General features: G+C 34.4%; 2 protein-coding genes across 6 annotated transcripts; one reads left to right on the top strand and one right to left on the bottom strand.

The window, feature by feature from the left end:
* The first annotated feature begins 9,801 nt into the window (after nt 1-9,801).
* Nucleotides 9,802-12,646, top strand: LOC140981532 (uncharacterized). 4 transcript variants are annotated; one of them, XM_073447958.1, is made up of 5 exons: nt 9,802-10,012; nt 10,535-10,624; nt 10,723-11,918; nt 12,014-12,086; nt 12,402-12,646. In XM_073447958.1, the coding sequence occupies exons 3-5, from the start codon at nt 10,801-10,803 to the stop codon at nt 12,540-12,542; spliced, it is 1,332 nt and encodes a 443-aa protein (XP_073304059.1). In that variant the 5' UTR covers nt 9,802-10,012; nt 10,535-10,624; nt 10,723-10,800; the 3' UTR covers nt 12,543-12,646. The 4 variants fall into 4 exon arrangements, with proteins under 4 accessions (XP_073304059.1, XP_073304058.1, XP_073304060.1 ...); XM_073447957.1 differs by having other exon boundaries at nt 10,535-11,918; XM_073447959.1 differs by having other exon boundaries at nt 10,548-11,918.
* Nucleotides 12,647-24,257: 11,611 nt separating this feature from the next.
* On the bottom strand, nt 24,258-25,118 carry LOC140981498 (heavy metal-associated isoprenylated plant protein 16). Of its 2 annotated transcripts, none has more exons than XM_073447913.1 (3): nt 24,976-25,118; nt 24,791-24,872; nt 24,258-24,695 (listed from the first exon to the last, which is right to left on the bottom strand). In XM_073447913.1, the coding sequence occupies exons 1-3, from the start codon at nt 24,979-24,981 to the stop codon at nt 24,388-24,390; spliced, it is 396 nt and encodes a 131-aa protein (XP_073304014.1). In that variant the 5' UTR covers nt 24,982-25,118; the 3' UTR covers nt 24,258-24,387. The 2 variants fall into 2 exon arrangements, with proteins under 2 accessions (XP_073304014.1, XP_073304015.1); XM_073447914.1 differs by having other exon boundaries at nt 24,791-24,853; nt 24,960-25,098.
* Between the last annotated feature and the right edge of the window lie 1,307 nt (nt 25,119-26,425).

Consider the following 26,425-nt stretch of genomic DNA (forward strand, 5'->3'; position numbering starts at 1 on the left):
GATATACAAAGTTATCAACTTGGAGAAACACGTCTTTAACCATACCTCTTGGCACTTTAATAGATCTATCGGCAAGTAAAAGTGTTACCGAAGTAGGTTTTAAATCACCTAGATTGAGTTCTTGATAAACTGAATATGGAAGTAAATTCACACTAGCTCCAAGATCAAGCAAGGCTTTTTTAATCTTTCGTTCTCCAATAATACATGAAATAGTAGGACAACCAGGGTCTTTGTATTTCAAATTATTATTATTTTGAATAATTGCACTTACTTGTTCGGCTAAAAATGCTTTCTTTTTCACATTCAATTTTCTTTTCACGGTGCACAAGTCTTTCAAAAATTTGGCATATGATGGTACCTGCTTTATTGCATCTAATAAAGGAATATTAACTTTTACTTGTTTAAAAATATCATATATATCAGAATTCAAATTTGATTTTTTTGTATTTTTCAATGCATGAGGGAATGGTGGTGGCACTATCTGTTGATCCTCTTCTTCGCAAGTTATGGGTTCCACTTCCTTACCCTTTGGAGTTGATTTATCATCATTTTCACAAGGTTCAAGAATGGATTTTTCCACTACCTTACCACTGCGAAGGGTAATAACAGATTTTACCTGATCCATCGGTTGAGTTCCAGAAGTTCCGGTTTGTGAATGATGATCCTTGGGATTAGGCTGTGGTTGTGAAGGAAACTTACCTTTTTCATGAACATTAAGTGCAGATGCAAATTTAGCAAGAGTATCTTTCAAATCTGTCATGGTTTGAGCAGTTTGAGTATTGATAGACTCTTGCTTTGCAATGAAAGAATTCAATATATCTTCCAAGTTCCTTTTAGGTGGAGGAACATAAGGTGCATAATTTTGAAAATTTTGTTGATTTTGGAAATGTGGTTGTGAAAATTGTGCAGCATTATCATTCCTCCAACTAAAATTTGGATGATTTCGCCAACCTGGATTGTAATTTTGAGAAAATGTTTCAAAATTTGACCTTTTGAAATTGTTCAAAACATTGGCTTTTTCATGGAGACATTCTTTAAAAGAGGGCAAAGTATGACAATCTTTTGTAGAATGATCACTTGTATCACAGATGTGACACGCAATTTTTTGAACAGATTTTAATTGACCATTCTTTTTCAATTCAAGTGCTTCAACTTTTCTTGCCAAAGAGGTAAATCTAGCTTGCAGATCATGTTCATCTTTGAGGGTATACATACCTCCACAAGATGTGGGAGATTGAATCTTGTTTGATGGTTCAATTGTACCTATAGTGTCCCAATTTTGAGCATTTTCAGCTAATGAATCCAGATACTCAATTGCCTCGTCTGGATCTTTATCTTCAAATGTTCCATTACAAATAAATTCAACAATTTGCCTATCTTTAGGTGTTAAGCCTTCATAAAATTGAGAAACAACTCTCCAAATTTAAAAACCATGATGTGGACAAAGATTAAGCAATTCTTTATATCTATCCCAACACTGATAAAAAGTTTCTCCTTGTTTTTGAGTGAAAGTGATGATTTGCCTTTTGAAAGAATTTGTTCTATGAGATTAAAAAAACTTTTTCAAAAATTGTTGTTGCAATTCATCCCAAGTTCGAATGGATCCCGATCTAAGATTTTGTAGCAAAGTTTTAGCTTTACCTTTTAAAGAAAAAGGAAAAAACTTAAGTCGAATGGTGTTCATGCTACAATTTAGATCATTATATGTGTTGCATACTTCTTCAAATTCTCGTAAATGCATGTATGGATTTTCAGAATCTAAGCCATGAAATTTGGGTAAAAGTTAGATAATACCAAGCTTAAAATGGAAATGAGATGCATCAGGGGGAAAAACTAGACATGAAGGTGCACTAGTACATGTAGGATTCATGTGATCTCTAAGTGTTCTTTGCCTATCATGATCATGTTGAGATTGAATTTCATCTTCATTTTCCTGGATGGGTTCTTCCGCCATGTTTTGTAAAAATAAAGCGTTATTTCGAATGAGTCGACCACTAAGTGTACGTGACCAAATAATGCTTATGCAAATGCAAAAAAAAAGAAGAAAAACACACAAAAACAATAAAAAATTCAAAGAAAGAAAATTAAATAGACTTGAAATTAAATTATACTTCCCCGGCAACGGCGCCAAATGTAACGTCCCAAAAATCGAAAAGTCCACGTGAACCACATGCATGTAAATTATCAAATTTCTTTGGTATTTTATTAAATTCTTTTAAAGCATAAAATGCATGTTTATTTTATTAAATTGTGTTTAATTATTTTTATGCATTTTATGCATTATTATTGCATGATAGGATTTAATTCATGAAATTTTAAAAGTTCATGCATTAGGGTTTCTAGATGCATTTCACGCCCAATCGAGGAACGGAGACTGGAGAAATTTCAAGAAAATTATTTTAATTACACGATTTATTTTTATAAATTATTGCAGGGTGTTTTTAAGTGTATTTTTCGAAAATAGGATTTTATTGGGTATTTTTACTCGCAGGACTTTATTTTTAACGGTACGCGAAATTTATCCAATCGGAGGACTTTTTGAGAGTTCGGCTAATATTTTCAAAATCTTTCCAACACGATATATTTTCGAGAGTGTGTATGAATTTAATGGGTCTACTTTTAAGCTCATTGGGCTTAAACATCTTTTAAAAATTTAATTAATAAGATTAGTGCCCATTAATTTTCTAATTAACTATATTATTTAATTTCAAGCACCTCTCTACCTACCCATAACCCCCCAAAAACCGACACCCTCTTCATTTCCTTATTATTCTCTCGGTTCAAGCTATTTCCAGCGTCTCCCAGCTGTACTCTTTCCTCGGCTTGCACAGCAGAAAAATCAAGAAAGTTCGGCCACCTCTTTTCATGCAAGGGAAAATTCTTTCGGGTCTCCATCCCATTGTTCTCGTTCTTCAATCATTAAGGCACGCTTTGTACTTGTTCTTTCTGCATCATACATGTTTATTATGTTGGTGATCATATCCGTGCATGACAAACACGATCTAGCTTTGTACAAGAAAAATGCTCTCGGTTTCCATGTGATTATGGTGTTTCCTTGGCCAACTCTCATATTTTCTGGTTTTGGTGCAAGGGGCTGCTGTATTAGGATGATGAGGGGTTGTACAGATCGTGAATCATTGAGGTTAGGTACAGCTGGGTGCATCGCGGTCGGGTTTTGATGCAATAGGGTGAGAGCCGATCGGGTACTGTGAGGTGTGAGGGGGCTCGATACACATTGTTCTGCTACACCAACTTTGCGAGGGCCTTCTCCAGCCCTGGACCAGACCCTGGTGGGTCTGAGTTGGGGTCTGGAAGGGCTCGAGCAACGCTGGAGCGAAGGGACAATCGATCGAGCCAGGTAGTGACGCGTTGGACTCGGTAGGAGGCGGGTTGGGAATTCTCATTTCCTAGCTGTTAGAAGCAAGCATGGGGCGGGTAGCTTGGCTCTGATAGGTGGCTTGGGATCTAGTCTAGGTCCTTGGTAGGCTGGTTTATGGCTGGAACGACGGTGTAGCTTGAGGCGTGAGTTTTGGGAGATAAGTGCACATGAGTTGGTGTAATGGGATAGGACCGAAAGTTTCTGTCAGGTTCTGGAAATTTTCAGCCATGGATTAGCAGCTTGATGACATTGCTTTAGGACCTATTAAGTGCTTTTAAGATATGGTAAAAGTTGGGGAAACTTTGGGTAAGTTTTGAGTCGATTCGGGTTAAAAACGGGACCCTGGTCCAAGTTTTAAAACGAATCGGTTAAGTTCTGATTTTGGCTCGGGTTTACGTCTATGAATACTTTTAAATATGTTTTGAGATGTTTTGAGGAGTTTGGTAAGCTTCGGGTAAATTTTAGAGGTCCAGGGGAAAAACGGTAATTTTTGGGTTTTCAGGGGCAAAATGGTCATTTTGCACCCGGGGTGAGATTTTGGTACTGGCAGAGCCCTGAGCACAAATTAAGATATTTTAAATGATTATGCATCATGTTTACGGTTTTTACGCAAGTATGATAAATACGGTGCATGTTTGGTTTAAAGGAAAAATTATGTATATGCATGTTTTTATTAAGTGATGAATATGATGACATGTTTGAAGGAAGTGATTTAGTTGTTACTAACACGATGACGCGATGACATGTAAGGCCGAGACTCAGTGGGCGGGTAATGCCGTCGCTGATGATCCTCGCCGCCGGGTACCGCGGTTACACGTAGATGGATCCATCGACTGACATGATGACATGATGATACGAAAGTCACAGGTAATGAACGGAATTCAAATTAAGATTTTAACACGTATATGCTGATACGATGATACATGCTATTACCATGTTTTGACAGGTCACGGTTACGCATACGATATGATAACATGATGAGACATGTTTCGACACGTTCATGTTCATGTTTTTAAACTCATGAAATTTATGTTTATTATGCTATTTTTCACTGTTGTGTGCTACGTATATGTACTTGCTATTACTGGTACAGATGTGTTGAGTCTGTAGACTCACTAGGCGTGTGTGATGCAGGTGAGCATTTTGATCAGGGAACCAGAGGTGCCGAAGACTGAGTAGGCAGGCGGCATGTGCGGTGATACGACCCGAGGACCATTATTTTTCCTCATATTGATTCATGTGTTTTGAGAGGAGTTACGCATTTTTATATGTTGATGATTTTACGATTTTTACACGTTTACGTTTACGTTGATTTTTTATGACGTTAGTTATTTTTAAACTGCACTACTTTATTGGCATATAAATACGATTATTTTAAATGTCATTTTGTAATTGCGAGTTTTTTTTTAAAAAAAAAAATATTCCGCACATTTTAAAACAAGTAGACGTTTCACCAAAAACTTGTTGTGACTTTGATTGTTGCACTCCCAATAGCAGGTTGTCCACAAGTAGTATAATTCGGTGAATCTGATATCGTATCCACAGGGAAGCTACGGTAATTACAAGTCAACTACAATGTCTTTTTGTTTTTGTTTTTCTTTTAATTGTTTGAATCTTTAATTGGTAATTTTTAATTGTTCAAATTTTAATTTAAGTAGTTGAGATTAGATGATACACTCTTGATATTTTAATAAAGTTAACATTAATGAACATTATTGAAATCCACTTAATAAAATGGATCCAATATATTAAATAATCATATTTATATTATGTTATATACTATTTTCTTATAAGTATAAAATATATATCAAAACTTATAAATGTTGTCAAGTATTTATTGTCATATATATATTTGTAAACACTAAATCAAGGTTCCCACTTTAAATGGTTGGTAAAACCAAACTAACATTTAAATGGTACCAAGAAATTAATAATATGATATATTGATATATAATAAATCAAGACATCCACTTTAAATGGTTGGTAAAACCAAAAAAACATTTAAATGGTACCAAAAATTTAGTGTAACATATAGCAACAATAAATCAAAACTCCCACTTATAAGTAAGGTATAAAAATGCTTAAAGAAATAAATATAACATAAACAATAAATAATGATTAAATAATATAAAACGTAGATTATTACCTTTTAATAACCTTATTATCATACCAAGAGCTTCACCTTTTCATCTTAACCTTGGGAAGTTAGCTACTCATTATTCAAAGTATAAAACTTTGAATATGAAATTAACATGCTAATTATTTTTAAATGATGAAATAAAGGAAAAATAAAGAGAGAAATATTATGAACTCGAAGATTTGTTCATATAATGAGGGATATATCAATTCATTACAATGTACACCTATTTATAGCCAAATTTGGAGAGACAACCACAAATAAAATATTATTTTTTTACACATAAGTCTTCATTGGTGTTCCAAGAAATTATATTTTAATACACATCACTTTTGAAAATCTTCCCATCCAATTTTGCTTCTCTACATAAAATAAAACATGTGGATAATTGAGTTGTTTGAATTTTGGTATTTTATTTTAATTATTTGACCAAGTAGTTTGAGAGATATGGTCAAAATACTAGAGCATGGTAAAACTGTCACTCCTTTGGTAACTTTGTTTGTTGCTTAATTTGATCCCAATTGTGAGAAAATTTTTATCTCATGCTTGTCACCACTATTGTAGATATTATCATCAACTTTCTACAGGTCCAAGAATCATCTTAATCCCTTTTGCAACGCCAAGTTTATTCTTGTTTTATCGAACCTGTAAAAATAGTAAAAACTTATAATTACATAACAACTTATTTTTTATACAATTTATTATAAAACATATAATATTTAAACATTTAATTAAACAAAAACTATAAATTTATATTATAAAACATTTAATTAATGTACAATTTTTATATTTATCACAAAACTGAACATGGATGTTCTCACACACTGAGGGATATAAGCTTCTATAATAAGCTGATAATATGTTGAAGTGTCCCTCTGGGCTGATTGCTTCTGAAAGGTGATTTGCAATGCGCGTACCCTTTCTTTTCTCTCTTATTTGTGTTGAAGCTTCTTCACTCTGTATATTGAGTCTTCACTGATCTTCTCTTTATATAAGCGGAAAAAACTGATCGTACAGTGAGACTCATTTATTGCATCCGTTGCATCTTGAATTCGTTTCTTGGACTTTGTGTTTCGACTTTTCGACTGCCATTCTTAAACATTTTGTCTTTAATGTTCTGATGCAACGTCCATTATTGTCCTTTTACTGGACAATGGCTTTGTACCTTCACGCACAGTTGGAATCCATTGAAAGAGTTTGTCTTCATCTTCAACTGAAAGATTCTGACTGATGCTTCGGACTGGTCAGTTCAACTGATCTTCAGTTGGGCTGGTGAAATCAGTTGACTCGTCAGTTGAACTGATTTCACTCTCGTTCAGTTGAATTGATCAGCTGAGTTTCTTCATCAGTTGAACACTCCTTCGGTTGGCCAGGCTTCTGAGGTTCTTCTGCTGAATCACCTAGCAACTGGACAATCAGCCGGACTGCTCAATTGACGTAACAGTTAGAATTATTCAGTTTGTGCGATCAGTTAGGTCTTCAGTTTGCGATGTAAACAGCTCGTGACTGATCCTAACTTCTGCACACTATTTAGATTATTAGTAACACAAATTAACAAGTTTTGTTAACATCAAAATTAAGATTGCGAACTTGAAAAGTTCCAACATTACTCCTACAACATGTCCTGTGCAGAGAGTTGCTGAGATAGTTCTCAGTACTGAATCTTTAAGGTTCCCCATTCTTTTATCTCATATAGCAATATCAATGGGTGAATCAATTCCTTCTTTGAAAGTAGCTTATCATAATTTGGATTGCTCCAATATGTATTCAGGACATGATCCGCGCTACTTCTATCTTGAGTTTTTGTATTTCCTCCTTAATCTCTTCAGAAGAAATTAGTTGCATCTCCATTCTATTTAATGTAAGTTCCATTGGAATTGACATTTCTCTTCTGGAAACTTTATAAATTTGATGATGCTTTCTATTTCTTATGCCAAAACTTCCTAAGACCTTTTTACCTGTCCTGCAGAGAATCCTTGATATCTATGAAGACTAAGATTTTCTCTCATGATCTTTTGGTCATGTTATGAGATATTGTTGTCTGACTAAAGAAACTAGACAAATCTTCATGTGTTTCATTTCGAAACACCTCTTCTTCAGTCAGATTCCGATTAAGTTCCATCAGATTCTTCCTGACTCAAAACATTTTCTTCTTCTTCATATATACTTTCGTTTGAGGCAATATCCTCAAACTGGTATACTTGAATAAGATCCTTGTAATAAACTGCTTCTTCAATATCCGAGGTTGGATCGAAGCGTTTAATACCTCTTTTTTCATTTTTTGAACAGTTGGTTAAGCTATGGCCTCTTGCTCCACATGTCCAAAAATTATAATCTTTAAAACTTTCATTAGCTCGAGTATGAGCTCTTCTAAAAGTTTTCTTTGTAGGTGTTTTTCCTGTGCTTCGAGATGTACTCGATGCTTGGGATGATATCCTACTTCTTGATGGTCCACTTCTTTGTCCAAATTTGTAAGATCTGGCTTTCTATCTGGATCATACTGTTCTTGGTTTCCAAGAACTTATTTCACTTTTAGCATAAGGATGAGTTCTAAAACTTTTCCTCTTATGCCTATGTTGTTTACTTCCAATAATTGTTGGAAGATCATTTTCCTTACAACACAAATGAGTACGTTTACTAATACCTCTTAGTCATTTGTAATTCTTTTGTAATGCTGTCAGATGACACCATTCTGCCAATTTTCTTTTGAGAAAAGAGGCTCTTCGTGCCAAAGTATCTGGATTGCCAGGGACATATTCTCTTATTAACATTTCTCTCCAGGGACTTGGCATTTTGGCGAAGAAAAGTTGCATTGTTCTATCTTCTTCGATCCCTGAATTTCATCTATATTTAGTGAATAACATAATGTATTCATCCACTAAACATATATATCATGTAATTCAAGACTATACAGTATTTTTTTTTCTTCTCTATATCTTGACTATTAAAATAGTCTATTCCTATAAATTGTGCTTTAAAAAGGGTAGTCATTCTTCCGACTATCTCGCTAAGAGATTCTCCAGCTATGACTGATTCTTTGGTTTCTACTGAAGTCATGTCCCAAGAAATTTAACTGATCTCATAAGACTCATTTCCAGAAGTTTAATGAATCATTCTCTGTTGAGATCAAGTGTTCCTGCTGCGATTCTCATAGTAGATGTCCAATCATCTATGAGATCTTCTCTATTTTTAAAATATAATATATCTAGATTAATCATAACCCCATAAGGATGTATAGGTTCTAAAACAGATTTCCCATAAGGTGTTTGGTGCAAAGGAATTTGATTCTTCCTTGTCTTTGTTCCCGCTGGGTGCGATTCTCCACCAGTATAAAAGTCTGATTGGGATTCTCTCATATTTATATTTTGAGATCCCACACTTTCTCTTGATGGTTCTGAAGATGACCAGGTTATGGTAGGTTGGTCACCCCCAGTTGTGTTCATCTTTAGATCTACAACCTTGAGATTTGCAAAAGATTCTGCAAGCTCTTGGAGATCCTCTAGACCAATCCTTTCTAAAGTTGTCATCAGATTAATTTCTTTTGCGAGACTGTTTTGATTAGATTTGATCATCTTTTCTTCTTCAGTTAAAGGTTTTGATATCACTTTGGCATTCTCTTTTTGATGTAATAAGGGTTCAGTACCAAAATGATGGTGGTAACCTTCCTTCTGAAGTTCTTTTACTAGATTTTGGTTGTTCTAGGTTTTGAAGTCTTGTTCGAACATCCTTTAATATTTCAAGAATTTCTTCTTTGTTTTCAATGATTTTCTCCACATTTTGTGGTACATAATACAACATATTGTCATAATTCTGTACTGTATTTTGAATCTCTCTAAGATCTCCGGAGAGTTTAGAGGAATCCGATACTATTTCTAAAAATCTGTTATTTTGAATCATAAGTTTATTTTAGGATTCCGATAAGTTCCTTCTTGATATCTAACTTAGTTAGATCTTCCTGCTTCGAAAAATTCTCCTTAAACATTTAATTGCTTCATAATAATAAATTTGCATGTTTGAAATAATTTTACCTAGGCCTTGATACTATTTCTCCCAAGAAAACAATCATTACAATTAATAAGGATATTTTGGTCAAAATTTTTTTTTTTAAGAGAGTTTGGACGAAGTTTTTTAGATGTAAGGAGTTAGGATAAACTTGAGTTTGGATTTGGAGATTTATTTATAATTTTCCCTTTTATTAAACATGTTTTAAAACTTTATAATATAGTAAAATTTAAAATAATATAATATAATTAACTGTTGAAAGGATCCAGATATCCTGATTTTTAAAATCGATTTGTATTGTTATTCCGCTTGTAAGAGAGAAGGGCACTCTTCGACTGCTTGCTTGCTTGCTGAAGAACACCAAAGAAAAAATTATTCCGCTGCCTCAGGCGTTGGGCCATCGTGAACAGCCCCCATCTCCGCCGTCCCCTGTGAAGTTATTACCTGCCGTGAAGGAGGATGGTGCAGATGAAATTAGTGAACGAAAGTCGGAGGTACACGAATTGAATTCTTAATTAATCATCTTTCAAATTTGCATCCTTTTTGTTTATATGGTGTCATAAATGTGAAATGCGTTTATTTTCCCTTATTTCTCGTCACTGATTGCTGAAATTTAGAAACATAAATATGTTTTCCCGGTGATTTTTGCTCGGCTTGTGTATTGTTATGGGAATTGAGGACTCGCATCTCATTAATTCTTTTTAATCTGTTTTGGGAAATGATGTTGGCTTTATTGGAGGCGGTATTGAGAAAATTATGTTAATAGGGATAATTTTGTTTTTGAAAATGTTAATAGGGATAAATTCGATCACCTGTTGTGAAACAATGTTTTGATTAAAAATTACTTAATCGTGTTACCCATCCTGAAAACTGTAATTGTGCTTGTTGTGATTATCCCTTTTTAGTTATGGAAATTCTACTGTCTACTGTTGAAGTACACTTTTATTTTCGACCATGAATTTTTTGTAGTTTTATCTTGTATCCAATTTTTGTTGATAATAAATTATTCATTACAGATTCTTATTGTAGATCAAGGTAACACATTATTCTTATGACGCAAGAAAGGATGTATTCGTGAAAATTGACATCCTAAACCCCGGTTTGAGGTCCAATATATGTGGAAACTGCTTTAAACTAGATTCTTATGCATGTGAACACGTTTTCTAGCTTGAGATTACACATAAAGCATAATTTTTGTGCGTAGATATTACTGGCAATGCAGTGGTGCATTTATTAATTGCATAAAAATTCACTGCCAAAGATAAGTTTTAAGGACTCAAGAATGGGAGGGAGAGAGGATCTATGGAAAATGGGATGGTCAGAAATAAATCTGTGCATAAAATGCGAAGAGGGGCAGAATCTGTTGGTGTGCAGTGAAAATGATTGTCTTCTAGCGGTTCATGAAAAATGTATGGGTTGTCCTGCAAGATTTGATGATGCAGGGAACTTCTATTGTCCCCATTGCTTTCACAAGCAAGCTGTTAGAGAATCACGACAAGCATGGGAAAATGCAATGTCAAAAAAGAGAGCTTTGTCGGTTTTTGAAATGGTAGGTAGCAAAACAAATTTGGAAGAGAAAACGAGGGTTGAGGCTAATGGGCTTAACCTATCCGAAGGTGGTGAAGATGTAAGTATGGCAGCTTTCCATGTTGGAGAACGTGCACAGGGTAGTGATGTTCTCCATCAATCTGTTGGAACTGATAAAGATGCTCAAGGTAGTATTCGTGGTGAATGTCCTGCAAACTTTTCACCACTTAGAGAAGCTAATGAATCAAGGAGATCATACGAAAGTGATACAATAAAGTGCAGTGAAAATATTAATGGCATTGTACGTGGCATGGAGCCTATCGTTACCCGTGACAATGATGTTCTGTGCGGTGAAGCTGACAGGACATCACAGCAAGATGGGATGTTGGATAGAACAGAGACTGAAGAATGTGTTGATAGCCATAAACTGGATAAAGTTATTGGAGATAATGAAAAAGATGCCTTCACGAAGGATTCCAATCAAGTGCAAGGTCGGTCAACCCCATCTAGAAGACAATTGGATAACGTAAAATTGCAAGAAGAGCACAAACTCAACACTGTAGAAGAAGAAAGTACTCAGGAAGAGGTATCTCAAAGTTCTGGAGGTTCCTCGGATGATGAACTTGCAGTAACTTTGCATGCTGGATCTAAGAGAAGATTGAAAAGGAACGACTCTTCAGATGTGGATTCTGAAACTCTTTCCATGAGCAATAAGCATCCCAAACCGAGTAATAAGAATAAGAATGAACCGAAGTCTCGAAAAAGAAATCCTCCAAGGAGGTCGTCTTTGGCTTTGAGAAACATCAGAGAATTTGATGAACAAGCTGGTACCTCCAGAAGATCAAATCAATCTTTAATGCTCTCAGTTAATCCGTGAGTAATTAACATACCATTATTTGATAGAACGGTTTTAAATTCATGCATAAATTAGGTTTTCAGTATTCTGTACTATTGTGCTTGCCTTGCAGGGCTAATGATTTATTTTTCGGTGGGAAACGTAAAAGACTAATGTGGAGGAAGGATGAAGAAGAAATGCTTAAGGTAAAAGCTGCAGCGCTCAGTTTGTGATGTATACTATTTCCATTCTATTCAAACATATTTGTTATTCAAGTCAAGGATCATCAAACATTCTAATTGTGCACACAGTAATATGTTAAATGATGATACTCTTGTGCATTTGAAAGAAATCGATGGACTGGTAGGTAATCTATGCAATTGTATTAATGTTATGATTTTCAAAAGTAGTCTTTTTACTGGTGTGAAGGGATTTCATTGAGCCCGAAGCCTTTTTTCCATAAGGAGAACTTTTCATTCGTGGCTTAAATTTTATTGCCTTTGACACATGCTTCCTCTCAGGAAGGAGTGCAGAAATTTGCATCAACTGCAAAACAAAATCTTCCTTGGAGGAAAATCTTGGAGTTTGGTCGCCATGTATTTGAAGAGACTCGTACTCCAGCCGATCTGAAGGATAAATGGAGGAACCTTTTGGCAAGATAGAGCCCGCCATTTTATGTTTCTTACTATTGTGACATTCAGATGCATGACTTCAAGTGTGTAGTCATAGGTGTTGGTGTTAACAATAGGAAGTGTTAGATTTTTCATTTTTCTGGTTTATATTTTGCTCCTGTGGATTTTCATGATACGCAGAAAAACTCTAAAAATCGTGCTACGACGTAATTCGGACCTTTATTAGATACATTTGATCAAACACGCATAGAAAAGCATATAATAACATATGACACTAAGTTAAAATCGCAAGACACACAAAAGACTCAATTATAGAATGACCAAACCATCCAATTTGTTCGTGCGATCGCTCTACGTGCCTTGATGTATTAAAATGCTACGTAGCTCATTGATCAACATCAGAGAAAAGTCTGATCAACATCATAAACATGCGCATATAACTCATGACTAAATAAACAAGCAAATCATTAGGAATTTATAAAGCTGAGGGGAAGGGGGTTCTCGGATGAGCATAGTGCCACACAATCTTCTTGCCTCATCAATTACTACGTTGCTTGCTCATCGTCTACCTCATTATTAATATCATCATCACTTGCATCAATAAATACTCAAAAAAACATGTTCGAATACAAACTAATACATATAAGAACACAAAATGCGTAGGACATGATTATAGGCATATCTTCAGACATACATGCATTTTCTTAGTAGATGAAATATGACGTAGGTGTTTTGGCCATTCTTAATGAGCTCATATCGTACACATGGGCGTGCTTCTAGTTGGCCAAAACCAATTTATATCCTTTTGACATAGGTCCGACACTAGTCGCTCATCCCAGTACACTGACCCCGTGTTATCACCATAAATATGCATAAAGCATAAAATAAAACATCATTCATATTTTCCAGAAATCCTTCCATGCTATGAAAGTCATTCATGCATCAATGAATAAAAGTCATGTTCATTGATTTGATGCAAAACGAGTTAGTGCTTTTCATGCTTAAAACTAAATGAATATACATAGAACTCGTAGAAAAAAGATCAGTTAACACACAGAAGACATTTAAAAAAAAAAAAAAAAAAAATCCACNCACACTCTATGAATGAAATTCAATAGATACTGCTTTGATTGTACATCAAAAATTGAATAAAATTAGCTTATTTTAGTAGTAAAAAAAAAGATTACCTTGCAAGAAATATATAGAAAAGGCAATCGGCACACCATACAAAAGAAAATCAATACTCATTGCTTGGATGATGGGTCAAGAATTGAAGTACACTTTTCTTACTTCGTCGGGGATGGGATATTCAGACTACGGAGACCGACTTCTGGCCTTGTATTGAACGACTGAGCTGAACAATGAGCCCATGAGTCTCCATTTAAAGTATTAAAGTATTTAATATTTAATTAATTTTCTCATGAGTGGCTCAGTGGGTTCGATGTATGTACATTACAACCTTCCATAAGTTCACTTCTTGAAATAATTTCATCATCGAAATTTGACTTATGGAATAGCTCGGGGTATCATCTGCACATATCCTGCTCTGTCTCCCATGTATTCTCTTCTTCGGAAAGGTTCCGCCCCCGTACTTTGACCATAACGATTTCTATATTTCTTAGTTTTGGGACTTGTCTGTCGAGGATCTGGACGGGTGTATCTTTGTAGGAAGAGATCGATGTACACTCCACTTGCTCTTTGGGTATCACATGTGAGGAATTTGAGATGTATTTATGAAGAATAGAAACGTGAAACATGTTAAGAACTCATGACAAGTTTGTTGGTAGAGCGGCTCTGTACGCTCTAGTTCCAATTCGGTCCAATATCTCAAAAGATCCAATATACCGCGGACTGAGCTTTCTTTTGCTTCTGAATCTCATCACGCCTTTCATTGATGTCACCTTGATGAAAACGTGGTCACTAACTTCAAATTCCAAGTCTCTCCGTCGCTAGAAAAGCATAACTCTTTTGACGGATCTAGCTGTCTTCATTTGCTCTTGGATTTGTGCCACTGCATCTACTGTCTGACTCACTATTTCGGGTCATAATATAGCTTTTCCCTGACCTCGTTCCAATGTCATGGGGTCCTATTATTCCTCCTATAAAGTGTCTCATAGGTACTAATAGTAATTTCTAGTCCCAAATACCTCGAATGTCATGCCCAGCGTTGGAGCCGATGACATCATCGTTAATTACAAATTTAACAATTTGAAATCAACAAGCCTCAATATTATAAAGACATTTATTTCATATAATGAAACATATATAGTTTTTATAACTCAAAATTATTAGCATAAAATAAAATATTTGTTTCTCATAGAATAAAACATGTAGCAGCGAAATAAAATTAAATTACTAAACAACATAAACTTCATGTAAACAACTGGAACATCATTCAACTTGGACGAGACAATTTCACCATTCCCAAAACTCGATTTTCTCCATCTCTTCAATATCGGCTTCATTTTTCTCCTCAATTGCATTTTCATTTTCATTTTCATTTGGAAAATAGGTGAGTGAGAGAGTGTGTTACACAATATATCGAACGATAAGTTACGGTAACTTTCGTAAAAATCAATTAACTAAATGGTGAAGAAAACACCGTAGAACAAAGCTTAAAGTAAACCAAACCGATGCCTATATGAAGTACAGTGTCCTTAAAACAGATTCGTCCCCTCCTGTATGTGTTTCGAGGATCGTCTCGGACGTCTGTTTCTCAGGATACAACGGAACAACCAGCAAGGACTTAGCACGAAGCACTACTACGACGAACTGAAAACGTACCTTTACTTTATCACCGAGATTTAACGGAGGCCAAATGGAAAGTTAACAATATAAAATGCAAGAGAATACTTGAAAGATATGAGATTTTCATATATCTTGAAATGAGAAAATTAACACACAATTTATAAGCCCCAAAATGTACACCAAGAGTCATGCAATATTAATTAACTCAATTAATCTTCTCATTAACTCAAGAATATGAAGAGCCAAAACTCTTCAATTAACTCAAGAATGTGGAAAGTCAAAAGACACTTCCACAATAATGAGCCACAACTAACTCAAGAATGTGGAGAGCTAAAAGACACTCCCGCATTCATTAGACATAATTTTTATTCAAACTCTAAATTTTATTAAAATTTCCAACAGAGTGATATAGTCATCACTCAGCAAGTGAGGATGAAAATCAACCCAGTTCGAAAACCATATATATATAATAGTTGAAAGAAAATAAAATTTTTTCGTGTATAACATTAATCAGAAAATATAGTAATCAGATATAATATAAATTATATATCGCAAGTGCACTGAAATAACTATGTTACTCGTGGCTAAATTCACTACAAGAAAATATTGAAATGCACAACACTTAAAGAGCAACGGTTTCACGCTAAATCGTTGTATTTTTCTTTTTCACAAAACCGTTGTCTTTGATCTTTTTTCTATCAAAGACAACAGTTTTCCAAAAACCATCGTTATCATATTATTTTCGAGATCAAAGACATGTTTTTTTTCTAGAACATTGTCTATTAGCGTTTTTATTCCAAAAACAACTATTTTTGAAAAGCATTTACGAGAGTTTTTTTTAATGTCAAAGACAAAAGATTTTGAAAACCGTAGTATATTAACGTTTTTCAATACAGTCAAAAGACAACTGTTATGAGAAACCGTTGACTATTACGTTACCCCCGTTCCCCCAATTTCTTAAATTTATATTGACCATCCCATTCAAAAATTTGTGAATAGGTTAAAAAAAGATGATTCAGCCACTATATGGTCTATTGATCGCCGAAGTGGCGGTGATTCTGGTACTTCTTTTCATACACCACTAAGAAAGCCGTTTTTGATGTTATTGATGTTTTGGGGTACCGTTTTCTCGCACATAAGGCACAACAAAAGTTTTAAATTATTAGTTTTGACACTCAAAACTTTCCTTGAGCTTTGTATGATTTTAAACATCCATAGAGTGTTTAGAATTATTAGCTTCACGTGTATTACGCTGGACACCAAAGCAGTCCGAGATTAGCGGAGTTGATCTTTTTTTATCTCCATCAAACTATAGTCACCAAATTCAAGTCCTTGAACTTTGACTATCTCAACGAGAACATCGATTTCGATATTTGTGTGACCCTCATGATTCAGGGATACATCTAGCCATGAGTTCACATCTCCATGCGATTCAGAATAACATTTATTCTTATTCGGTCTTGCCCTAATTAACACCATTCTTTTCATCAAAACTTTTATCAAGAATATCAGAACTCATTTTTGATTGTACCCATCGGATCATGGTAAAATCATCTAGTTACATCGTCCCATGATCCCCTATGTATTGCTAATAGAGCCTGTAAGAACCTTAAGTTATGATTAGCGTATTGTAAGGTCAATACATTCGAACGACGTAACTCGACTTCATGCAAATCTAGGGTATTATTAAAATGTATAAATTATTATTTTAAATGCACTAAATACATTATTTTTTATGATTATATGGCATGGTTTACTTGAATGCATAAATAATACTTTTAGCAGTATTCGATACTCGAACGAAAAACAAAGGCCGAGGACAGTTTCAGGAAAATGTTTTATTAAATAATTATTTTAATTATTTAATATATGATGCTTTTATTATTTAATTTTCAAAAATATATAATTTCAGAGTATTTTTACACGTTGAACTTTATTTTAAACCAATAGTCGATTTTTGACAAAATAAGGACTTTTTTGAAGCTCAGTAAATGTTTTGGAAAACGTATTCAAACAAAATATTTTACGTGCGTGTTATTGGGCCTAATGGGCCAGTTTTAGTAGAATTTTTGGCCGAGATTATTTCACCTTAATATTTCAAAACCTAGGCCCAATATTCTTTTAATTCTCCTTCATTTCCACTCCAAAACTCTAGCCTCCACCTCTTTACTCGGCTGCACCAATACCTCACGTCCAGCAAGGGTTTTTTGATCAGTTTTGTAAGGGAAAAACACAGCCGAGGTCTTTCTCGTCCCTCCGGTGTCCATCTCTCGCGTCGTTGAGTTGTTTTTCGAGCGTATATTCGCAAAGGCACGCCCTAAACCTTTGTTGTTCTCATCTTTTACACCCTATTTTGAATTTTTATTGTATTTGCATGATATATTATGGATTTATTTATATTCATTGGTTTTACATAAACATGTTGGATTTTCTTGTTATGAAACTCAAGTTTTTGATACAGTTGAAGAAGTTGCCAGGGTTTTGGTGTGTAGGAGACAATTTACAGAGGCTTTAGAAGGATTTAAAGGTTGCGACCAGATCTGGAACATGTGGTATAGGGGATACGAGTGAATTCTTCATGACTTGTTTGTAGAGGTGTTATGCGCGTATGGCTTGTGTGATTGAGAGGATGTGTGTGCGGCTTATGGGCTGTGTCCAGAGGGTTTGGAGAGACTCATGTCATGGTCCTAGAGATTTTAGAACATGATTGTTATGGTGCAGAGTCATGAACGATCGGGTTCCTTGTTCGCAGGTAGTTAGCGCCGCAGCGCTGAAGGTAGTTAGCGTCGCGGCGCTGTTCTTTCAGCGCTGCGGCGCTTAGGCCACGACACTTGTGGTGCCACAGCCCTAGTGCATAGATCCTAGGCGCTTACCTTGCGCCGCAGCGCTACACAGCCAGCACCTAGAAGCTAGTCAAGTGCAGGTGTTTTAACGATTGCAGAGGGCATGGCTCGTTTTGGGTGTTCCAGAAGGTTATGTCGACGTGTCTGAGATTATATATGGTTTAAATTCTGTCATGAGGGGTTTTGTTTTGAATCTTTGCACTATGGTTAAAGTTTGGTTAAGTTTCGGGATGATTCGGGTTAAAACCGGAACTTCGGTTCAAGATTTAAAACTAATTATAGAATTTAATGCATGGTCTCGAGTTTACGTCTAAGAAATGATTAAAAGTATGTTTTAAGGTGTTTTGTTAAGTTTGGATGTATCCGGATCGAATTTTTAAGGTCCATGAGTGAAATGGTCAAATTAAGGTTGTAGGATCAAAATGATCATTTTGCACCTGAATCGAGTTAGCAGTCTTGGCAGTGCCCTGATGACTGAATATGCATATGTAAAATGTTTATGTGAATTATGAATATAAATTTTTATGATAATGATAAAAAAAATACGTTTCATGTTTGGTTTTAAGAAAATGTATGTATATGCATGACTTTTACAACTGATATATACGATGACATGTTTTTGAAGAAGGTGAGTTAGTTGTGACTAATAAGAACATGAACACGAACATGTAAGACCAAGACTCAGATGACGGGTGAGAGAGTCGCTGATGTCCCCGTCACCGGGTACCACGGTTATACGTAGATGGATCCATCGACCTAGATACAAAAGTTACAAATGATGATCTGAATTCAATGAAGGAAAATGAATACGTATATGGTGATATGATATGACATGATTTGATATGACCCGATATGTGGATGTTTATAGTTATGCTTTGAAAGATCACAAAACTTATTTTTTGTTACAATACTTTACATTGTTACATGATATGTATATGTACTTGTTATTATGGTTCAGGTGTGTTGAGTCTTTAGACTCACTAGGTGTGATTGATGCAGGTGATCATGCGGATGAGGAGACTGGAGGCGCTGAAGACTGAGTAGGCTGAGCTGAGAGTGCACATGAAAACCCGAGGATCTTGCATTTCTTCCGCACATTATGATTTTTGAGACATGGGTCGAAACAGTATTTTTAAATGTTTATGAACTTTTAATACGTTGATTATTTGCCAGGTTTTTTGTAACATGTTTGAGTTTTCTTTTAAAATAGTAGACTTTGAGATTAATTGCATTTTCAAGATTTGATAACTGCAGTTATTTTATTCAGTTGTTGGATTGTTTTTATATAATGTGGGTTTCGAATTTTTCCTTGGCTTTATGGGTATGGATTTGGCCATTACTTAAAAAAAAATCAAGTACTATTGTAGCAGTAGACATTTCAGTTGGTATTAGAGCAAGTTTTCTTGTAGAGGGATGTGTCACCGCCAGTTTCAGAAGCCCAGTCGTCAAGCTTCAAGTCTGTAAGATTACATTCTTTAAACGTTTTGAATGTTTTTAATTTTATCTTCTGCATGTTTACAAGATATATGTTTTACATTACATGTTGATATAATTACATATTTCGATGTTAAAAGATTTAAAAGCTTGGATTGAATTGCATGTTGGTTACGTTTAGAATTTAGACTGTATTCAGATAATATGCCTCCCAGAAGAGCTCCCAGTATAGACAGGCTGGATGGCACTCCTAGGGGTGACCGAGTTTTTCCACCACCACCACCAGGAGATCCCGCCACCAGAGTTTTGAAGGGATCGCATAGTTGATGGAGCAGGCTCAGTAGGCTTCTAGACCCTAGGTGGACGTATATGAGCAGTTCAGGAAGCTCAATCTGAAGGAGTTTGGTGGCACCACTAACCTTTTTGTGGCCGAGGTTTGGATTTGATCGCTTGAGATGCACTTCCAGTACCTGGACATGAGAGATGTAGATCGGATAAGATGTGCTACTTATATGCTGAGAGATGATGCATCTCTATGGTGGGAGGGAGCAACACATGGGGTGAATCTAGCTACTCTCACATGGAACCAGTTCAAAGATCTCTTCTACAATCAGTACTTCATTGCAGATGTCAGGGAGCGTCTGACCCGAGAGTTCATGAGTCTCTGACAAGGGAACTTGACTGTTGCTGAGTTTATTAGAAAGTTTGATCAGGATTGTCACTTTGTGCCCCTTATTGTGAGGGATGCAGCAGAGAAGCTGAGGCACTTCATGGATAGCCTCAGACCTACAATTAGGAGAGATGTTATGCTGATGAGACCGAGGGATTATGTGGAGGCCACTGCTTGTGTTTATCATGCTGAGCAAGCACTGAGGGATATAGATGTGGAGATGCAGAGGAAGAGACATCATGTACAACAGAGTTCACATCCCAGTAATAGGCAGTTCACAGGGCCTCCAAGACACTCGGGGTAGCAGAAGCCCCCTTAGAATTCAGGTGCCCCGAGACAGGAGGAAAGGCAGCCACGCAATCAATGCAATCGTTTTTATTACGATAAATGTATGTGGGGGACGTTTAAATGATTTATCTGCAAGGAAGAAGGCCACAAGGCTGCTGATTGTCCAAGGAACAAGGAGCCTACTACTGGGAGGGCTTATGTTATGAATTCAGATGAGGCAAAAGCAGAGTCAGACACGACATTGATAACTGATAACCTATTTGCTTAACATTTTAAAATTGCCTTGATTACATGAAATGTTAAGTTGGTTAGTGGAATTACGTTTGGGATCAAGGACTTAGAGGTAAATAGGCTGCATGCTCTAATTAGATGGATTTAAGGGTTGAATTGATTTAATATAAGAATTTTGGGGGTTAAATTATAATAACCGAAAGTTAAAGACTTAAATGAAAATAGCCGGAAACTGAGAAGAGATCGGCCGTATGGGAGTCGAACCAGGTCATGGTGCAGACCCTAGGGGGTCTGAGTCGTGGTCCAGGAGGGCTCAACCACGGCTGGTCACGGCCTAAGGGTAAATCGAGGCGCAAGGGTCGAGATGAGTAGACTTGTGGCTTGCTTCAGGTGATCCTCGTATGGTCAGGTGCATGGGGCTGTAGGCGTGGGCTAGGTCAGTCCAGGAGGTCCAGAGGTGGCCTAGGTAGCGTTGGTTCGAGGCTGGTCCATATTGGTTAGGCGTAGGGTCAAAGATTTGGTTCGGCGGTGCAACTAGGGTTAAGGTTACGAGTCCAGAATTTTCCAGCAAGTTGCATCCGAGATTAGGGGATTCAAAATAGTTGTAATTTGGTTTTTAGGGGCTGGTAGGGTGTGAATAAGTCATGGTTAAAATTTGGGAATGTTTGATTAAGTTTCGGGTTAAAACCGATACGTCGGTCCAAGTTTTAAAACGAATCTTTAAAGTTATAGGACGAGCTCAAGGTTACATCTATGAAATGATTATAAATATGTTATGATGTGTTCAATTAAGTTCGGTTGGCTTCGGGTCGAAATTTCGATGTCCAGAGGTAAAATGGTCAATTAGGGTTTCCAGAGACAAAATGGTCATTTTTTCACCCGAGTCGAGTTAACAGTCCTGGCAGCGCCCTAATCACTAAAATTTTATGTTTAAAATGTATATGATATTATGAACATGAATTTTTATGAAAATACGAAAATACGTCGCATGCTTGATTTTAAAGAAATTTGCGTATATACATGATTTTTATAAGTGATGAATATCATGATATGTTTTGAAGGATAGAAGTTGGTTGTGACTAATATGAACATGAACACGAACACGAACATGTAAGGTCAAGACTCAGTGGATGGGTAATACTGTCGCTGATGTCCATGCCGCCGGGTACCGCAGTTATGCGTAGATGAATCCATCGACTAGAGCTGATATGAAAGTTACAACTAATGATCCGAATTCAAATAAAGAAAATGAACACGTATATGTTGACATGATGAGATATGTTATGGACATATTTATGCTTTGACACGTTATGTTTAAGCTTATGTTTTTAAGATCATGAAAGGTATTTTAATTACAGTACTTTTCGCTATTGCATTTTATGTATATGTACTTGCTATCACAGTTCAGATGTGTTGAGTCTTTAGACTCACTAGGTGTGATTGATGCAGGTGAGCATGATGATGTGGAGACTGGAGGCGCTGAAGACTGAGTACGATTAATCCGAGGACCTTGCATTTATCCGCATATTATGATCATGATTCATGGGCGTAAACAAAATTTTAAATGTTTTTGCATCTCTTTATACATTGATAATTTTTACAGACATTGAGTTCTTTTAAAACAGTAGACTAGGAGATTGATTTCATTTTAAGATTTAATTAACTGCAATTATTTTTGTTCAGTGGTTGAGAAACTTTTTGAAATGAATGAATGGCTGCTTTTATTACATGCATGTGTTTGAGTATTTCTGAGAAGAGCTTTTTAAAAAAATTAAGCAGTAGACATTTCATATGATGTTATACTTGATTGATAGATTTTATTTGGACTGATCGAGCTTGACATGCTCTGCATGCGATTTGTTTTCTGTTTGAATCGATGAACTTTATTTTCGAGTATACGTACAATTGTTATGTTGTTTTGATTTTTTCATGATGTCTTATTTACAGGGAGGTCATGCCGAAATTTCTGGAGGACCAAATAGAAATTTTTAATTCGTTTTCGCTGTTGACGCTAATAAATCATGGTTATTTGATCATTAAATGGTAATTAGGTGCCATCACAGTTATATTGATGTTAACTTTGTTAAGATTTTGGAACTGGTTTTACTTATACTTCTTGATTTTTTTAAGTTATTTTCAGTTCTCTCTCCATTGTAGCTTTGATGCATAATAATTCTGGTGCTTTTGTTTTGTTTTTGAGCTCAGCTAAATATTCGAAAAAATATAATCATGGTTTTTGTTTTGCAAAGCAGGATATGTTAGAAATGATAAACACTTGACAGATTTGATCGACGAAGAAAGAAATCTTAGAAAAAAAATATGCACGTCTAGTTATAACTAGAGTTTTTGTTGTTGAAGACTTATTTTGGATCAAAATATTCTGGATTATGGCATGTTTATGTGGACGTCATTTTAGTTTTACTTTTGGGTTTAATTGTTTGAAGATGATTGTATGTCTTTTAGTTTTTATTAGTTGTAATTTCAAGAATTTTGAATTGGTGTTTTTATAAAATTATTAATTAAATAGTTCATTGTATATAGATATATATATATATATATAATAAAAAATGGTTTGTAAAATCAATTTTCGCCAAAGACAACGATTTTTCAAAGATGTGAAAAAATTAACAACAATGATTATAAAATGATGCAGAACTAATTTGTAAAAAAGGCCAAAGACATCGGTTTTTATTTGTTCTTAAAATTTTGTCTTCTACTTGCAACAACGATTTTTATTCGTTGGGTAAATATTGTTGTAAAATACAAACAACAACGATTTTTATCCATTGTTAAACAGTTGTTGTAACTTGAAAAAAATAACGTTTCCGTTGTCTTTTTTTTTTTTTGCATTTTTCTTCTAATGGTTTGAAATCATTTTACCTAGTTTCTGATACTATTTTCTAGCCCAATAAAATCAATCATTAAAATCAACACATATAAGAGTATTTTTGTCATTTTTAATATTTTATGGAGTTAAGATAAATTTATGTTTGAGTTTAAGAATTTATCTCCAATTTATGCTCGAATCAAACGAATCTAAACAATTATTTAGTTATAACATCATATAACAATATTTGGAACATATATCGCAAAAGATCAAAGGGGAAATGAGGAAAAATGGATCGTTGAAAGTGTTTATTCAATAAAAGAGAGCGGATAGTAATTTACTTTTGTATCCTTTATTTAAATTTTAATTTTCTTATTAGTGTATTTTAATTTTATATATAATAAAATTTAAAATTTTATTAAATTAAATAAGTTAAAATTCTCACGACTCAATTCTCATCATGGTTTGCAGAAACGACATCGACTAAATTATTTAATTTAACTTATTTAAATTAAATAAGTTAAAACATTCAGTCGATATTTAACTCACATTGCTCGACTAAATGATACATTTTTAAAATAAGTTTCCACTATTGTTATGAATTTTTAATAACTTACTTAAATTATAATATATAACTCGTATTAAAATGTTTACATAATTATAAAATTTAATAAGAAAATTAAATTTTAAATAAAGGATAGAAAAATAAATTACTCTCCGCTCTATTTTATTGAATAAACACTTTCAACTATCCATTTTTCCTCATTTCCCCAAATAATCTCCACACGATTACTACTGTGATTAAACTGAAATATATATTCACATGATACATTTTTAAAATAAGTTGCAGAACGGATCACGATCCCTCACATCATATGCACTAGGATAATCCCAAGAGCCATCAGAGTAACGATAACGGAATGGTGCTGGTACAAAGGGCCAAACAAAAGGTGGCGTCGTCTCGGCGGCTTCCGGCGGCGTCTCGGCGGCTGCCTTCTCTTTCTTGACCTCGTCTACGCTTACGATGTCCGCATACGCCACCTTCTTTCTTATCAACTTCGTCAGAACCACCGGGTCGATCCCATCTCCCACAACCTCCACTTGGTTCTTCTCCGGCCCCGTTATGGCCGCAGATTCCACGCCTAGTTAATTTATTTCACCAGTATATATACATATCAAACGACAACAATCAAGATAAAATAATTAAGTAAATTACTGTATATTAATCGTGGCTTACCTGATACACCGACAGCAAGTTTCATGGCCTTGGAACGAGATTTGAGGTCAGCCATAGACAGTACTTCAATCACAATCTTTTGCTGCAAACAATAAATAAAAAAAAAAATTAGTAAAAATCTAATTCGAATTAAATAATATATGGACATCATGGTATTAAATTAATAGACATATATCAATCTATACCTTCATTCTCCTAATTTGGTAGATAAATGGAGTGGACTAGAAATGGACTAGTCAGCCAAAGAGTGAAATGAAATAGTATGAGAGGAGAGAAGAATATATTCTCAAAATTGCTTGCCGTATTAGAGAAGGAAGCAGAGACAATATATTTATAGAACAAAATAAATAAATAAATAAATCTTTAGATAGGAATTATTAATTAATTTGAACGCGTCAAAGACGTTTTGGTGCAGCCAATCTATTTCCAATGCCAAAATAGCGTAGCCCCCCTTAGTAGAGGTCCATCTTTTTTTATTTTTTTCTTTTTTGTTTTTATTTATTATAAATATTTGTATTAAAAATTATAAATATTATTTAAAAAATAGTATACTATTTATTTTATTACTTTAATAATTAGATATTTAATCATCAAAATTAAAGAATAATAATTATTTATTTTTAAATATTTATTTATGTTAATTATTAATAATTGAAGAATAGTTTGATTTAAAGATTTATAAATAATATAATTTAATACAAGTGCAAAAAATTAATATAACAATACAATTCATAACTACATTGAAATACAAATGCAACTTGAAATACATAATTCAAATACAAATGCAAATATTAGTCATTTATAATTCAAACATTGAATTTTTATTCATATTTTTCAATTTAATTAATTTTTGTATATTAATTCATGTTATTTATAATTTAATTTATATTATATAATTAAATTATAAACTTAAATATTATTATTTAAATTTATTATACAATGTAAACATTAGTCATAATTAAAAATATATTAAATAAAAGATAATAATTAATATATGTAAAATAAAAAAGAATATTTCGAGAATATTCTTTTTGTTGTAAAATTTGAAATAAATAGGTTTAATGAATGTTATATTTGGTGCAGAAATCATACTATTTTAGTGTAAAATTTACACCTAAATAAATTTTGTGTTTGGAAATGACTTTAGAGGACAAACGGAGAATCTTTCCAGGTGGATATTAAACTGATTTAATGAAGGTCAATGGTATTAACTATTTTATAAAATTTCTCACTATTTTCACCGTATAATTCTTTTTTTTCAAGTATTTCGAGTTAGATATGACAAAAAATAAGCGGTTGTCACAATGATAATTCCCTATTTTATCCTCCATTTTACCTCATTTTTCGAATTTAATCTCTTGTTTTTTTTTCAAGTGTCTCGAGTCAGTTCTTCGTTTTACATAATTTTTATCAATTTAGCCTGTTGTAAAATATGGGGCAAAAAAAGTATGTGTCGTTATCGAATTAAGCTTATGAACAAAAGCTTGCAAATAATCGATTAACTAGTCAGGAGTCAAAGCAAATATAAGCATCAATCGTGAATTTCCTGAATTGAATTTCTACTCCACAGTTTTATCAAAAAATGTGAGCAGACTATCATAATAATTATTGATAGTCAACAAACTCACATGTTTA

This window comes from Primulina huaijiensis, chromosome 7 (genome assembly GCF_012295235.1).
Source record: "Primulina huaijiensis isolate GDHJ02 chromosome 7, ASM1229523v2, whole genome shotgun sequence".
NCBI classification, from domain to species: Eukaryota; Viridiplantae; Streptophyta; class Magnoliopsida; order Lamiales; family Gesneriaceae; genus Primulina; species Primulina huaijiensis.

Excerpts from the sequence above, each read along its gene's own strand:
- LOC140981532 (XM_073447957.1), top strand. The coding sequence starts at position 10,801 with ATGGGAGGGAGAGAGGATCTATGGAAAATGGGATGGTCAGAAATAAAT. Across the intron at positions 11,919-12,013 it reads TTAATGCTCTCAGTTAATCC|GGCTAATGATTTATTTTTCG; the intron begins GTGAGTAATTAA and ends CTTGCCTTGCAG. Across the intron at positions 12,087-12,401 it reads ATGAAGAAGAAATGCTTAAG|GAAGGAGTGCAGAAATTTGC; the intron begins GTAAAAGCTGCA and ends GCTTCCTCTCAG.
- LOC140981498 (XM_073447913.1), bottom strand. Across the intron at positions 24,696-24,790 it reads ACTTGCTGTCGGTGTATCAG|GCGTGGAATCTGCGGCCATA; the intron begins GTAAGCCACGAT and ends TAAATTAACTAG.